Source organism: Cucumis melo, chromosome 4 (genome assembly GCF_025177605.1).
Source record: "Cucumis melo cultivar AY chromosome 4, USDA_Cmelo_AY_1.0, whole genome shotgun sequence".
Taxonomy (NCBI): domain Eukaryota; kingdom Viridiplantae; phylum Streptophyta; class Magnoliopsida; order Cucurbitales; family Cucurbitaceae; genus Cucumis; species Cucumis melo.
The window spans coordinates 24,016,267-24,033,581 of record NC_066860.1 but is presented as its reverse complement, the minus strand read 5'-3'; the positions used below and the strand labels follow the sequence as shown (position 1 = coordinate 24,033,581).

Here is a 17,315-nt window from a genome sequence, read left to right as displayed (position 1 = left end):
ACGAATTTCGATGGGCTGGTTGAACACATATTTTTAATAGTTGAAATTATAATTGAAGTTTTGCACTTCACAGACTAAAAATATGAACAATCGCATATATATTAATTATGTTCAAAATATTAAAATATGCAACAATATTTGAAAATTGTTGCAAAATAGCAAAATCTTTCAGTGTGTTTGGGAATACATCGAGGAAAATCTTTCACTGTGTTGGGAGTACACCCAGGTTTTGTTACCACTTGTTATGACTATACCAAGCTCCCAACCACTTGGTATAGTTTTTTGCACTAGATCAGAGGACACAATGTCAAACCAAGCATAACGCAATAGCCAAATAACCACAAAGTAAGCGATATAAATGACACAAAGATATATATGGTTTGACCAATTCGGTCTACATCCATTTTGAGAATCAGCTTAGAGGGATTTTATTAAGAGCAACATCAAGATACAATTATAGAAATTAACAAGTAAAATCAATTTGTAATTTTACCGCCCAACCCAACTTTACTATCGATCCAACATCAAGAAACTGAGAGACCCACGTGTCGGCTACTGCCTCTGATATCAAGACCTAAAACCACCGAAAATTGCCTCATTTGACCGGAGACCCACGTCTCGAACAAGTTACTACAAATCCAAGAAGAACTAACCCACGGCTAAATCACGTGAAAAAAACCACGATCGAAATACTCAGTCAAACCACGTTGAAACCCGCCATTGAACACCACTAAAAAATGCATGTTGTCACTAATGCCAAAACTTCAACGTCTTCCTCCCCGTCGACCGCACTCTTCTCCTCTCTTGTTTGTAAGAAAAATTGTCTCTCTCATTGAGGTTTTTTTTATTCTTGCATTGGCTGCCCCTCTCTCACACCTCTCATTATTTTCTTGTCTCTATATTAAAAGACCTAAAGAAGAAGATGTGAATACTTGCAAAAATTCTATTGAGGTATAATTACATTTCTGCCCTCAACATAAGACTCATTTTAAACCACTTAAATATTTGTCATTTTTCTACGAATCTCCCTCATGACAAACTATTTAAGACACTAAATTGATTCTCCCAATCACCCTATCATCTGGAATTAACCTTCAGCTTATCTGAACGATACTTAAACCTTTGAGCTGCAACAACCTTGGCTACCAATCTAGCCTTATACCATGGCTTACTGTCACCTCCTGGCTTAATCCACTTTGTTTCAATGAGTTTCTAAATAGGAGGTTTTGGAACCAATGACCATGTCTAATTCTTTTGCAAAGAGAACAACTCTGCTCCCGTAGCATTATTCCATTGTTTCTTCGAATCAGATACAATACTGTCACTGAAAACTCCCTCATCAATCAAAGTCATCTGCTGTTGAGACTTTACACCAACAAATTCAGACTGCTCTGTAGCCTCTATCAGTGAAACTAGTGGTGATTGATCATTGGATACACCTAAACTTTTCCCTAATGATCGTACTCTAGAATCAATTCTGACCGTTGTCACAACATGAACTATTTGTTGTTCTGCTGTTTTGATGTCGTACCACCACTACCTGAAACTGCACCTTCCAACACATACAAACCATTCCTTAAGGTTCCCTTAAGTTTAACCAAAGAACCCTTTGTAACTTTCAGAACTCTAGTTGTCAAAATTAAAAGCATAACTTGATCTAGCTAATTCACGAAGATATATTAGATTACATTTGAGTTTTGGAACCTACCTCACATTTGTGAGCTTTCTGATCATCCCATCATGTGTTGCAATTTTAACTGACCTACTTCCCTTGACATCAAAGGTATCGTTATCGCCCAATAAGACTTTTCTCCCATCATTTTTTTAAAGTCAATTAGTAAATCCCAATTAGAAGTCATGTGATACGTGCACCTGAATCCATGATCCAAGCATTCTACATATCCTTGTGACACACCATCAAAACCTCTACTGAAACATACCCTGTAACATTTGTTGCACTAGTCTCAGTTGCATGCTTGTTACTTGATGCTTTCTTGCTCTTATTCAAAGGGCAATATTTCTTAAATTGTCCTTTTTTATGAAAAAGGAAACACTTTCTAGCTTCCCCCTTATTCAAAGGGAAATCCTGGAACTCCTCTTTGCCTTTCCAGCTCTTTTTATTACTTCTTCCTCTTGCCATGAGTAACTCTCCGTCCATGCGTTCTTTCTTAATTTCGAGATGTCTAGCCTTGAAGTCATCCGTCATTGTCTTAACCTCTCATTATGTTTTAGGTAATGAATTTAAAAGAATCACTGCTTGATTCTTATTTGACATCTTCTCACCGATATTATTGAGATCAACTATAATCAAATTCATCTGGCTTCTCTTCTAAGGCTTTACTTTGGTCCATCTTATATCCAAAGAATTTTTCTTTTAGATATAATTTATTTGGCAAGGACTTTGTCAAATAAAGACTCTCTAGCTTTTTCCACAACTCCCTTATAGTAGTAGTCTCATCCACTAGCCTAAGGACTTCATCTGAGATATAGAAGGATCATCGAATAGGCCATTTCATCCATATCTTTTTTCTCCGCTTTTGTAATAGTTTCCAAAAGGTTCTCTTCATTTAAGATTTTTGCTACATTTTGTTGAACCAATATAACTCTAATCTTTTTCCTCCAAAGAGCGCTTTCGTTTAAACTTAGCCACCGCAAATCATGTTGAAGCCATCTTTACAAAAGTGATTCAACCAAGACTTGATAGAAAGCATACAAATGCAGCGAAATTAAGAATAAAAACTTTTCTCTAGATTGCATCTAACTAATTTAGAGATTGACATACAAATTACGCTAATTAAATAAAATTAGGGTAAGAGAAGAACATACCTTTGAAGACTCCCGTTCCTCGTAATCTCCTCACGAACTTGAATCGGGGACCACCACTATTGTTGACCTGCTATATTCTGGACTAAGAACCGGATTGTGGGACTCGTTAAAGAGAATTGAGAAAAAGATGAAAATTGGAAGGTTGGGATTTAGGGTTGAGATGGAGAGAAAAAATAATTTTGTAATTTCTAAATTTTCAAAAAATAAAAAGTTTTCAACAATTTGACAAATAAGCTATTTATAAACAAATTAAATGCAAAAATGTAGGGGTGTAATTGGATCGGGTTGGGTTTCCTTCAAAACCGACTTGATGCAACCCGACCCGACCCGACCCACATTCGGGTCGGGTCTTTTTTTTCAATGCACAATTAAAAAAAAAAAAAACATCTATATCTCCGCCAACAAGGACATTCTCAAAATTCCTTAAATTCCCCGTACAACCCATTCAAACAACAACAAAAAAAAAAGATTCTCTAACTTTATCATTTCTTCAAACACCGAAAAGGTAAATGAAAAAGTAAAAACAGGACAAATCATGGTTAAAAGCTTGAAGGGTGCCATTAATGGAAGATTGTTTTCTTGTTTGAGATGCAACCATGGTTAAAAGCTCGAAGGGTGCCATCCTTTGAGATATTGTAAAAGGAAAAAAAATCAACAGATAGAAAGTACAATAGATAATGAAAATTCCACAGCATAGTCATAAAACAAACTAACCATACTTTTTGAGAAGGTAGAGTTAAGTTTCAATCATGCATATTCAAACACAATAACAACATCGATGTCAGCCCATCCGAGAAATGCATCAATGTAAACCAAAGCTTAAATGCCTAACAACCACATTTATAAAGCCTTGCACCACCTAAAACAAAGAATCTCAAGACAGAAATTCAAGCAATGCAACTCAAAAACTTGAATATATATATGGCAAAACTTAGCAAGTTACAACCCATTTTACCCTAGCTCGACCATTAAGGAACCCAAGACACCAAAACCCCCATTTGAACAGCACAAAACAAAAGGTAAAAAAAAAAAAAAAAAAAAAAAAAAAAAAAAAAAAAAAAAAAAAAAAAGGAGAGAGAGAGAGAGAGAATGAAGGAGCAAAACAAAAACGCTCACTGTTGATGTTGTTGCTGTGAAGTAAAATGCCTACCAGGTCCCACAAACATAAACTAATAAATAACAGCTGTGCAGACGCAAAAAACATCAATTACAATAACAAAAACATATAACTAATAAATAACCAGAAATATTGTGATTCACTTGAGGAGTCGTCTACAGCATTTTCATCAGTTTTAGGCTGCCCAATTAATGCCCTAACTGGATCGAAGAGTGTTTTCCATTCAGCAGTCGATTGCCAGAATCCAGGAGCTACGAGGACAGCATAAAGAGAACATAAAAACAATTGGCCAAAGAACTGGCAGTGTTTGTAAAAACATCAACCAATTCCTGAGCTTCAAGGATCATGGATTAATGATGGAAATGCAAGAACAACTATAAACACACACCTGCAAAATAAAATTAACTTATTAACTTTATGGCAATTAGATTTATCAACCAACTTTTTTAATTTCTCCATTTTGTGCTTTATTCCAAGCAAAAATAGTGGCTCAACTAGCGGTAGCAGATAAATAGGAAAGAGCACATTGTACGCAACTTCACATGAAAAAGAATTTGGAATGAAACATCTTTGATATTTATTCAAAACACTAAATTTTAGTCACATTAATCATTCCATAATAAACTGTCTAAGCAGAAAAATGCCTTTTCTGAATCGTTTGAGCTTTCCTTCAGATTACATAATATACACAAAATGTTCATCCATATACCAAATGGTAATTGCAACATAATATAGAGTGTATAATTACCATCACTGCTGGATTCCGACCTTAACAAAAAAACTACGGTGACTAGATGTGCCTCCTACTTGCTTTAACCTTGTCTACATTACACTTTGTATAACCCAAATTACTTCCATCATCGTACGTCAAGACTCTAAAAAAACAAGATTCAATATTTAACAAGTTAACAATTTAAAATAAAAAAATGTAAATAAAGATTTGAGAGTAGGGTTTTAAACCATTGAGTCATTATTATTCATATTTTCAAATGTGGCTTCCATCTCCTTTCCTATGTTTATGAATTCTAGATCAAAATGACAAACCGTTAGCTTATATGGGATAATTGAAAATTTTAAATGCGTACATCAAAAAGAATATAACCTTCATCAATTTCTTCAGCCCTGTCAATTTGTTCAGTCATGTCATCCAAAGGTTTAGACTGAATCCAATTCTAAGCATAAATGAGTGTCTTTGCAGTTTGAGGAGTTAAAGAACTTCGAAAAGAATCTAACACCCGTCCTCCAGTGCTAAAGGCGGACTCAAAAGGCACAGTTGATATAGGAATACTGTAGATGTTCCTGACTACTTGGCTAATGATCTTAAATCGAGAGGAATTCACCTTCCACCAAGTTAACAAATCTAAGTATTTCATCTTCTATACGAGCCTCATCCAGATAACGAGCCACCTCTATTTTAGCCTCATCTATACATGTTTTGTTACTTTGTTTAAATCTATCATGAATAGCAGCACGTGCCTTATAAGATCCACTAGATGAGATAGAGGGTATTTCACTTTGACTCACTACTACAAAATATACTTTATTTGACACTAGGTATTTTTACATACTTGACATTTTTGTTATATTGACCATTTTAAAGGAAAAACGTCAAGTATAGTCTCAAAAAAGCGGAGTTTTCATGGAATATTTTGAATTATTTTACGATAACCTTTATTTGACGTTTTTTTCACGTCAAGTATAAAGGACATTTTACTTGACGCTTTATTCGTGTCAAGTTTTACGAACATTTACTTGACGTGAAAACAACGTCAAGTATAGTTTAAAAAAGATAAAAATTTACGTGAAGTATAAAAATATAAAAATATAAAATATAAAAATATTTTTTTTATTTCTCTCATTCTATTAAATAAACTTATTAAGATAAATTTATTAAAATAAAGTTATAAAATAAACTTACTAAAATAAAATAAAGTCATTAATACAAACCTATTAAAATAAAGTTATTAATACAAACCTATTAAAATAAATTTATTAAAAATACTTATTAAAAATTAATTTAATAAAATAAATTTATTAAAATAAATTTAGTAAAAAGAAACTTATTAAAAATTAATTTACCAAAAGAAATTTATTAAAATAATTAAATTATGTTATTAAAAACAAATTTATTAAAAATTTTGCTTCAAACCTTTCAACGCCCCTTTCTTTCCCAAAACTCTCAATCTCTCCATCTTCAGTCACTCTATCTTCAGTAGCCGACCATTACAACCCAGGCAAATGCTCCACCGCCAGCCACCATAGACGCGATGGGTTTCAGACAGCATCTCCACACGCGACGGGCTTCGTCAGACGGCATCTCCACACGTGACGGACTTCAGATGGCGACCTCGACAGGCTTTGGACTGTGAACAACGGTCTTTCGATGACTAACCACAGACTTCCGACAGCGACCCACGACCTTCCGATGGCGACCCACTGTAGTTCGACCACTCCCACACTAACTCTAACCCACGGTCAGATCAAAACATATATATCATTCTCATTAATAATACCAATAAGCCTCAAATTCTAAGAGGTTTTCTTCTATTTGGACTCCTTTTTAACTAGAGTACATGCTAGTTTGTTGTTTGTATTGAAGAACAAAAGTGACTAACTAATGGTTCTCGCCCAACCTAATTTTTAACTTGTATTAAATAAGAAAAGAAAAAGGATTCAGTTTTTTGTTAGAAGAGGGAATGATAATTCTATGTACTCTGTTTTACAAACCCGCCGCTGCACCTAATGAAAGTTATAGAAGTAGTAGTAAAGAAAAAGAAACAACTTAAACATCACACACTACGTATACTTTTCTTTATTTTAAAGCACTTTGTAATTTTCTTTTTTAATGATGTATAGATTCCAACTACATCTTTGTTGAATTATAATACACCATAGAATCCGAAGAACTAGGAAGTTTTGGAGCTGAGGAGTTCTGGCTTTTTTTCCTGGCTAATTCTCTCTTTAATTCATTAATTAATTTCTTTATTCTTCGCTTCACAAAAGCCGATTCGTATCTGGAGTAATGTTGGTAGTGATTAACATTAAGATTACGATTGAGAGAATGAACTAAAGAATAAGAAGTATCCATTTCAGTTTTTCTTCAATCACTCTAATTATTGCTTGGTAGTTCCTAGGACGTAAACTAACACCAAACTCCAAGTACTTTAATTTGTATGTGATTTCAAATTTACTTACTTTACCTTTGTTTAATTTTGTCATTTCTTTAAAGAATTTGCAATGTTACTTTACCTTGGTTTAATTCGTATGTAGTAGAGTAATGACTTCCAAACATGATCAATTGGTTGTTGCTCCTTATAATCCTGGGTAAGTATTCAATATAATTTTAATCAATTTAAACTTGTATTAGTACCAAAATACTAATTACTTGCATATATATATTTCATTTTGGGATCATTGGTCATTAATAGTCATGAATCCATATGATGATGTGGTGTACCATACTGACTCGTTGAGGATAAGCTCTCGAGATGATATTAAATACGTAACGAATATGTAAGCTAACTATGTTTATGTTTCCTTTTCTTTTAATCGGTAAAAAAATTAGTTCATTTTGATTTATACTATACTTTGGGAAATGTAGGGCCTTGACGATTTTCCAATATCAAAAGAATTTGAAAAAGACCAGAAAAACAACATTCTGGAAAGCGGTAAAGGTAAATATACACTACAAGAAATCTGGCCTTTAATGTCACTTGGCGACCGACATCTTTCCGAGCGTTATTAATATTAAAGGCCTTTAATGTCAGTTGGGTTTTAATGTCGGTTATAAACTGATATTAAAGGCCTTCAATGTCGGTTATAAACCGACATCTTTGAAGGTGTTATTGAAGGCCTTTATCGGTTATAAAATTATTTTTCATAAATATGTCTTTGTTTCCAATCTACTTGGCTTAGAAATTATTTTTCATAAATATGTTTTTTTTTCCAATCTATCCTTGGGTTAGAAATTATTTTTCATAAATATGTCTTTGTTTCCAATCTATCCTTGGCTCTTTATTTCTAGTAAAAGGCAATTTCTAAGCATTACAACGTCCAAGTATTGGAAACTCTTTTATTATAGTGGTAGGATGATGAAAATGAACCTGCAAGCACCACTCCAACAACAATGAAAAAAACATAATATATAATCTACATGGGCATATGGATACGATGCACATGATCAACATTAACGTGATACATTATAAATTGCAATGTTACGTCACGTTATAAATTGCAATGTTGCTCCCTTACATAAGAACCAAACTTTGGCATTTGAAATCATAAATAACAAATAACAAATAAGAAAAAAAAAGGCATTATTGAGCTTTGAAAATTATCTCAAATCTCAATCTCAATCTCAGTGGCATTATTAGAGTATAAAAATTAACATGATAGTTAATATATAAAAATTGATTATGTAAATGAATGTAACTATATCTTGGATATAAAATAAATATAACAATGATCTTAACTCTCTACACAGTTGTATGTATACATAATATATGTCCATGAACCCATTTCAAAATTAACATGAATGCACACAGAAGACGAAGGTCCCAGAAATTGAATTACAAATGGACAAACCCTATGATCGCCATCCACATTATGGGTTTTCAAATGATTAAAAGAAGAAAAAATAATTGATGCAAGTTTTGATTAAGAAGAGAGATAGAGAAGGAAGAAAAGGGGGAATTTGGATGAAGTACCTGAGCAATGCAACCTCCAAGTCCCATGCCTTCAAATAACTGATGAAAAGTGATGGCAACGACAAGGGGTCTTATTGTCTTTGGAGTTTCGGAAACACCCAAACCTATTCCTATAATTACCGAATGTACCACTATCCCAAGCTCCAATACCTATACCCATAACACATTAACACATTAATCAAACTAAATTCATTTATTTCATTAAATCTCCTCCATCCATTTCAAAACATCATTTTAATAATTGTACGACTTACTTCCATTTTTTCTACTTTTCTTTTCAATATTCACTCTCAAATTTGGATAATTTTAGTCTCTCTATTTCCAAAATTTTAAAATAAAAAAATAAAAAGTAGAAGAATCACATCACTTTTTACTAACTATAGGATATTTTAATTATTATTATTATCGAGAAAACACTCATCCATCCACCTAAATCAAAATAGATATTTTAAAAAGTGGATTCATCCACTGGTCCCACTTCATAAACAACCAAAAAAAAGTTTACTTCAAATTTGTCATTTGTTTCAAATAATGTACTTCCAAGAGTCGGAAGATTGTGCTCAAACTATCATAAAGTTTTCAAAACTATAATTGGCAATAAAAAGCAATAAAAAATTTTTGAAAGAGAGAAAAAATGGTGAATGAAAAATGAGATGACAGAATTTGAAAGGTGAAACCCAGTTAAAGACATCCCAACAAATTCTTTTCCCTCGGAAGCATTTTTCTATGCTGCATAAAGCTTGATTTGTAACTGAAGGAGATGAGGGAGAGAAAGAAATTGAGCACATAATAATCACAGACACAGTCTGTTACAGAAAAAAAGCAGAAAAAAGAAACGAGGTTGGGGAAAATAAACTTGTGCAGTTAATTATGATTGCTTGCTTAACCGTCCTGTTTTCTTAGCTTTTTCCCTCTCTCTTTCTTTCTTCTGTGCCTCGTCCTTTGATTGATCGGTAGATGGGGTAGCAGTAGCACGACAGTTTACCATTCTTTCAGACTGTGAAAAACAGAGCAAGAGAGAGAGAGAGAGAGAAAAGAGAGACCCTTTTTCCCCTGTTCCTATTTTCTCCTCTTCTTCTTTGGCTTCTTTTGTTGTTCTTCAATTTTTGGCATTTTAGACTGAGACCCATTTTTTCAATTTGTATGACGCTTTACGAAGAGAAACCAGGGGAGTCTCACAAAGGTGAAACCCAGTTGAATCTCTCTATTTTTTTCAAATTTGGTGTTTATCAAAACACCCAAAGGACTGAAATTTCGAGGTGTTTTTGGAGTGTTTGATTGATTATGTTTGGTGGGTAGGTTTGGAAGGTGAGGATCTGTATGAGGAGCTGTGGAAGGCATGTGCAGGACCTCTTGTTGAAGTTCCTATCGATGGAGAAAGGGTTTTTTACTTCCCGCAGAGTCATATGGAACAAGTATTTTGTCATCTCTTTTTCAATTTCACCCTTGAAACAAAAACCCCTCATAAATTTCTTCTGCTTTTTGGTTCTTCATCAGTTGGAAGAGTCCACAAATCAGGAGCTTAATCACCAAATCTCTCATTTTGATCTCCCTCCCAAGATCCTATGTCGTGTTGTTAACATTCGTTTGCTGGTATTACTTATTTTCTCTTTTGTTCATGTACACTTGCCTACTTTGTTTATGTTGATTCTTCATGTTCATTTTCTTCTTTTGCTTTCAATTTTTTAGGCTGAAAAGGATTCGGATGAAGTCTATGCTCAAATCACTTTATACCCAGAGGCTGATGTATGCATATATTTTTACTTCTTAGCGTTAATCCTTCTTCTGTTCCTCTTCCTTCTTAGCCATCCATCCACCCATCCTACAATCCCATTTTCTGAAACTTCCTAACACCTTACACCCCTCTTCTCTTCAATATATATATAAACTCAAACCAACCTCCTCCTTTTCCCAAATCAGGATACTCCAAGATTGAAGTGGGTGGGGGCTTCTATTTATTTATTTTTAGGTCACCCCTGATATATCCCATTCCATTGATATACAACTCATAAACTAGTACATTGAAAGAAGTGTATACACATTCATGAATATATGTTCGGTTGAACAATAAACTCAGAGATAATACAGCAAGCATAAGGCTCCATTCAATTTAAATTAATTATATCGTGATGGAAGGACATACCTACAATTTTGGGTACAATCTGCCCATATAATCCAATCACGATTCTACCTACAAAGAGAGAAAAAAAAGAAAGGATTTAGAAGTAATAATCATGTCCACAGATACTCAAATACTGAAACAACTCATGTTGAATTTTGAGCAAAACCCAAACTCAGTCCTCATCAGAATGAAATAACCGAATCACTAAACGCAAGATAGAAAGATAACAACAAAGCTGCAAATTAATTAAAATCATGTCCACAAATACTCAAATACTGAAATAAATTGAATTTTGAGATTGATGGGTGGTTTGTAGTCTAAATCGAAGTCAAAAAACATTGCAGCTTAAACCCCCAAATTAAAAAAATCGTGACTACTTGAAAGAAGATGGAAATTACCGTTGTTGTGAATGTGAGAGGGAGAATGTGAATGTGAGAGGGAGACGCGAGCGATTTTGTTTAGAAGGTGGATGCAGAATGTGTGAATGTTAAAGGTAGGAGCGGCATTAATAGTCTAGGGTGAGAATGTGAGAGGGAGATGCGGACGAGTTTGTTTAGAAGGAGGCAAACGCGAAGAATTTGTTTTGAAGGGTGGGCGATCAAAACAACAATGGAGGGAGCAAGCAAATTGGCGGCAGTGAGCACAATGGTGGCATCGATCACAATAGTGGCGACAAGCTCAATGGTGGCAACGATGGTTATTCGGAGAAAGAACGGACATCGGAGAAGAAAAAGTCATCGAAGAAGAAATGGACGGATTCATTTGGAGAAGAAAAGGGATTGCGAGTAGGAGAGGGTCGAAAGAGTCAAGTAAGAAAGAGACAATGTTATTTTTTCACAAAATAAAATTATTAAAAAAAGTTAAATTGACCTTTAATGTCGGTTGAAAACCCACATTAAAGCGTGTTATTTTTCACAAAATAAAATTATTAAAATTTAAATTTAAATGGACCTTTAATGTCGGTTTTCAAAATGGCGGACCTTTAATGTCGGTTTAAAACCGACATTAAAGCTTAGTCTTTGATGTCGGTGGAAAACCGACATTAAACATCCGCCTTTTCAAAACTGACATTAATGTTCTTTTTTCATTTTTCCCAACCGACATTAAAGCCTATATTTCTTCTATTGATATTTATAAAATTATTTACAATTTAATTTAGCACATAATCTAATATGCATTGTTATTTGGTTTTGTGTTAGAGTGTCCTTTACAAGTAGGTACTGTTGAATGTGGATATTATATCATGAGGTACATGCACGAAATTGTGAGTAACAACACAAGCATTATTACTGTTGCGGTATGTTTTTAAACTACTTACATTGTAACGTTATAAATAGTATAATATCTGACTTTTTTTTAACAACGTGACTACTCGACCTTTTATGTTTTATAGATTGCTACGAGAAACTCATGCTCAAAGCTTGAATTGGATGAAGTACGAATGGAGTGGGCTGAATTTTTAGCTTGGTACATATGATAGACATTTAGATATGATCTTAATTTTGTAAATGGCTAACATATGAGAATGTCCATAACCTTTTTTGTATAAATGTTTTGTTTATATAGTCATTATACTTATATACATGAGGCAATATATGTAAGGGGATAGACTTTAGTTTTTGTAGATAACACATGTTTTTGGTTATATAAGATAGCTATTATTATTGTTGATTTTGGAATAGGCCACATGTAGGAAATTTTAGTTGGTTATATTTGGATTGGAATTCTGTAATTGTTGATGACATTGATGAGAAGAACAAAATTATTGTTGGTTTACTATACTCAATTATTTGTCATTTTTTTGTTGTGTAACTACTGGTTGGAAAATAATGAACCTAATGCAGGAAGTAGAAAATGGAAAATTTATATATTTAATATATTAATAAACAATATACATAACGTTAAATACACGTCAAGTATACTATCTTATTTGAATCAAATATAATATTTTACTTGACGGTTTTATAGTGTCAACTATACAATTTTACTTGACGTGTAAATAATATCGTGCATGCTATCTCGAGGGTAGATTACTTGACATCCATACAGTGTCAAGTAAATGTTTACTTGACGGTTTATTAGTGTCAAGTAAAGGTATACTTGACGTCTTTTTAGTGTCAAGTAAAGGTTTTGAGGGTAGATTACTTGACGTCCATATAGTGTCAAATAAACGTTTACTTGACGGTTTATTACTGTCAAGTAAAGGTATACTTGACGTCTTTTTAGTGTCAAGTAAAGATACACTTGACGGTTTTTTAGTGTCAAGTAATTTAACTATACTTGACAGTCGATTACTTGACACTTTTAAAAACGTCAAGTAAAGGTTTACTTGACGCTATATTAATGTCAAGTAATCCAATTTCTGTAGTAGTGACTTTGAAAGCCAAATCCTTCAATAGGTGTACATGATTGTGTTTGTAAATATTTTTCTTTTGACATTCTCATATAATAATCATCACACAATCGACGAAATGCTTCTTCAACCTTATTCATCCATATTGTTGAACAATCTTCCTCCAAAAATTCATTAAAACAATAATTCACATAAGCTAGCTTGTACCTAGGGTCAAGAACTACAGAAACATACACACTACTACAAATTTGGGTTTTAACGACGCAAGTTTTGCGTCATAAAGACTTTCAACGACACAATTTTCGCGTCATTGAAGTCACTGTCAAGAAAGATTATTTAACGACACTTAGGAAAACGTGTCATTAAATATGCTTAGATGACACCAAAATTGTGTCATTAATACCTTTACCTTGACGCAATAAATATGTCATCGTTATCTATAACTCGATACCAATATATTGTCATCAATACCCTTATATTGACACAAATCATGTGTCACCATTATCTATATCTTGACACTAATATATTGTCATTAATACTCGTAGATTGACGCTTTAAATGTGTCACCGTTATCTATTACTCGACACAAATTTATTGTCATTAATAACCTTATATTGACGCTTTAAAAGTGTAATCATTATCTATACATTGACACGAATATATTGTCATTAATACTATTATATTGACAATTTAAATGTGTCACCGTTATATATCACTTGACAGAAATATATTGTCATTAATACTCTTATAACGACGGTTTAAGTGTGTCATCTTTCAATATAACTCGACACTAATGTATTGCCATTGTAAATGTTTCGTTACACAAAATCGTTGTCAAGAAATGTGCTTTGACGACACTGTTTCTATTTAATAAAGGCTTATATGTCGACACATGTTTTGTGTCGTTATTCTTCATTTTCGCAACACATATTTTTCTGTCATATATTTCTTCTTTCAAAGAAATTAAATACTAAATTTCAACATTACCCACATATGTTTGGAAAGATATTTATATTGATAATAAAAAAATATAAATTACATTGTCGGTAAAGGTTTTACAATAATCCAAAAAATAAATTAACTGTAATGTTACATGTATGTGTGGTCTAATCTAACCAAATTGACGCATAAATGAACTTGATTGATACCATAGTCCATGGATTCTTCAACTATACCTCCAAATTTGAAAAAAATGAACCTTAGCCAACATTCATTATGGAAAATGCATAAACATTAAGTACATGCGAAACAGAAATCACCTTCTTAATAAGCAGACTAATAAACTTTTCAAAATAAGTGCCCAAAGTTCATACAAACAAGGTTTTTAATAGAAGACCCATAAGGAACGCAAAAGAAAAAAAAAATACTGACTACATAAGAATAAGCACAAACATAGTATATAAATGTTGCAAATGTAAGTTCCAATTCAATCTTTAGATTCCAAGCAATGTTCTAGTTTGCATCAAGTTGAAACTTAGCAATAAATTTACCCTTAGGCCCCCCTCCTCCAAAGCCATTACAAAACAATATGATTCCTATAACATATGTTTAAGTGGATCGAACAAAATAACTTTTCCATGACTACCATAACTGCAGGATAGTCAACATAACAAAGTATCAAGTTCCTAAGTACATGTCAACACGATTCCTAAAACATATGTCTAAGTGGATTGCACAAAATAGCTTTTCAATGGCTACCACTGTATAGGATAATCAAAGCAACATTCCTAAGTACATGTCAACATGATTCTTAAAACAAAATAGTTAAGTTATGGTTGCAAAACATAAAGCACGCTTACTAAATCCCCACCCCCATATCTTGATTACCCTCCACAGAGGCTTCTGATAAATTAAGTTAACATCATTATCAAAGTTATTCCAAGAACAAAAGTTGCAACCAACGTTATGAGAAAACAACAAACAACGTAACAAATAACAAACACTCTAAAAATTTACATAAGAAGGTGACTCAAAAAATCCAAATAATATATAAAATGCAGTTGCAAAATAAGTAAGTCTCAAAACTTTCTTACCATGAGGATTGGGAAGTGTTGTTATCAAAGATCTCTTGTAGATCCTCTTCTATCAAATTCAAACCAAAAAATCGAGTAGACAATGCATTGATCCAAATTATGTTTGCTTTTCCCTAGGAACCATAGCACAAGAAAACATCATCATTGACATACAACACATAAGCAAATCTTTAATGGTTTAAATTGAGAAGTCATAGTTTTGTAACTTATCCTCGTATAATTTTTAATTTAGTCTATCACTATTCATAAATGTTAAAATTAGATGATAATGAAACTTACATAGCATGATACTTCATAGATTAGCACAAGTTTGAAAAAGTAAAAAAAAAATCATCTAAGTAAGGAAAAATTAAATTTTTTTACTAATTGGAAAATGTAATGTACTTAAAAAAACCAAGAACCAAGAAAAATGATAAGAAACTCAACAATTTAACTTACAAAAAAAAAATTTACTTTTACTTTTTACCGTAGCTTGGTGGCAAGTTAGGATGTCAGACCCAAGGGAATGATTGCTAATAAAAATTCTTGAAACCAAAGCTTGAAAGGAAAGTGGTTAGTAGAAAAAGGAAAACATAAAAGAATATTTAGGGATTATCAAGAGAATTTGTAACAAAAATCAAAATAAGTTGTTTTTTAGATGCAAATTTAATTAGCAAACAAAAAGTAGAAAAAAAGGGAAGAAACTCTCAAACAAATTGAATACTCATTGCCCTCTTACCTCTTAGAAGATTACCTTTCCATTGGATCAAAAAAGATTTGCTGGAGTTTTTGGGAGAAAATGACAAAATGGATAGAGAAGAGTAAAGAAGATTGCTAGAGTTTTTAGGAGAAAATGGCAAAAATGAGAGGGAAGAGTTCTGGCAAAATGAAATTTAGAGAGATTTTTGGTGAAAATTGGAGTTGGATTGATCAATTTTGAAAAGAAAGTGGTTAGTAGAAAAAAGAAAACATAAAATAATAAGTAGGGAATATCAAGAGAATTAATAAATAAAAAAAAACACTATTCAGTCTCATTTTAAAATATAAAATTGTTGATATATTTTGTTTATAAACAATTTATTAATTAATTTTTCAAAATGAGAAATTTCATGTATTTATGGAATTTAAATCATAAAATCCATAGATGAACATCACTTCTTTTCCATCTCCAATTTTTATATCCATATGAAAAAAAAAACAAATGAATTTTCATACATTTTACAATTATAAAAATTAAAAAATAAATATTAATAATAATACTAGCAAAACAATGTAAAATATGACAAATACAAGTTGAAAAATAATACAAGTTGATATATAAAATAGTTGGCAAATGATTTGACAAATAATACACAAAACAATACATTTGACAAATAATCCGGGTTGGAAATAATGTACAAGGTTGGGAAATAATATAGAGGTTGAGAATAAATATATTGAAAACAATATAAAATAATATATTGTAAATAATATATTCGAAATAATATAAAATAATATATTCGAAATAATAAAAAATAATATATTGGAAAATAATAAAAAATAATATAAAAATAAATTGAAAATAATATAAAATAATATATTTGAAATAATATAAAAAAATAAATTAGAAATAATATGAAATATATATTGAAAATAATATAAAATAATATATTTGAAATAATATAAATAATATATTGGAAATAATATAAAATAATATATTTGAAATAATATAAAATAATATATTGGAAATAATATAAAATAATATAAAATAATATATTGAAAATAATATAAATAATATGAAATAAAATATTGAAAATAATATATTGGAAATAATTTAAAATAATATAAAATAATATATTGGAAATAATTTAAAATAATATAAAATAATATATCGGAAATAATTTAAAATAATATAAAATAATATATTGAAAATAATATAAAATAATATATTGGAAATAATATACCGGTTCATAAATAATACAAGTTTGGGAAATAAATACAGACCTAACAAACTATTCTGCCTTTCACAACTCTAATCAATATATTTAATAAACAGTAAATAAAAAAAATTAATAACAATCAAATTAAAACCCTAAATCTAACAAATTTAAATCAATTGGCTTAAACAAATTTAAAAATAGCATAATAAACTCAAATGACTTAAATCTAACATATTTGAAACACATTTTAAATCAATTGA

The 17,315-nt window shown here is 31.6% G+C and overlaps 1 protein-coding gene across 1 annotated transcript; it reads left to right on the top strand.

The window, feature by feature from the left end:
* The first annotated feature begins 9,229 nt into the window (after window positions 1-9,229).
* LOC103500375 (auxin response factor 11-like) lies at window positions 9,230-10,740 on the top strand. The gene is made up of 4 exons (XM_017047269.2): window positions 9,230-9,832; window positions 9,949-10,064; window positions 10,147-10,242; window positions 10,339-10,740. The coding sequence occupies exons 1-4, from the start codon at window positions 9,793-9,795 to the stop codon at window positions 10,498-10,500; spliced, it is 414 nt and encodes a 137-aa protein (XP_016902758.1). The 5' UTR covers window positions 9,230-9,792; the 3' UTR covers window positions 10,501-10,740.
* Window positions 10,741-17,315: the final 6,575 nt, after the last annotated feature.

Bases quoted from the DNA above. Each gene is read 5' to 3' on its own strand.
- LOC103500375 (XM_017047269.2), top strand. From the start codon at position 9,793: ATGACGCTTTACGAAGAGAAACCAGGGGAGTCTCACAAAG. The intron at 9,833-9,948 runs GTGAAACCCAGT...TTTGGTGGGTAG, and splicing joins ACCAGGGGAGTCTCACAAAG to GTTTGGAAGGTGAGGATCTG. The intron at 10,243-10,338 runs GTATTACTTATT...TCAATTTTTTAG, and splicing joins TTGTTAACATTCGTTTGCTG to GCTGAAAAGGATTCGGATGA.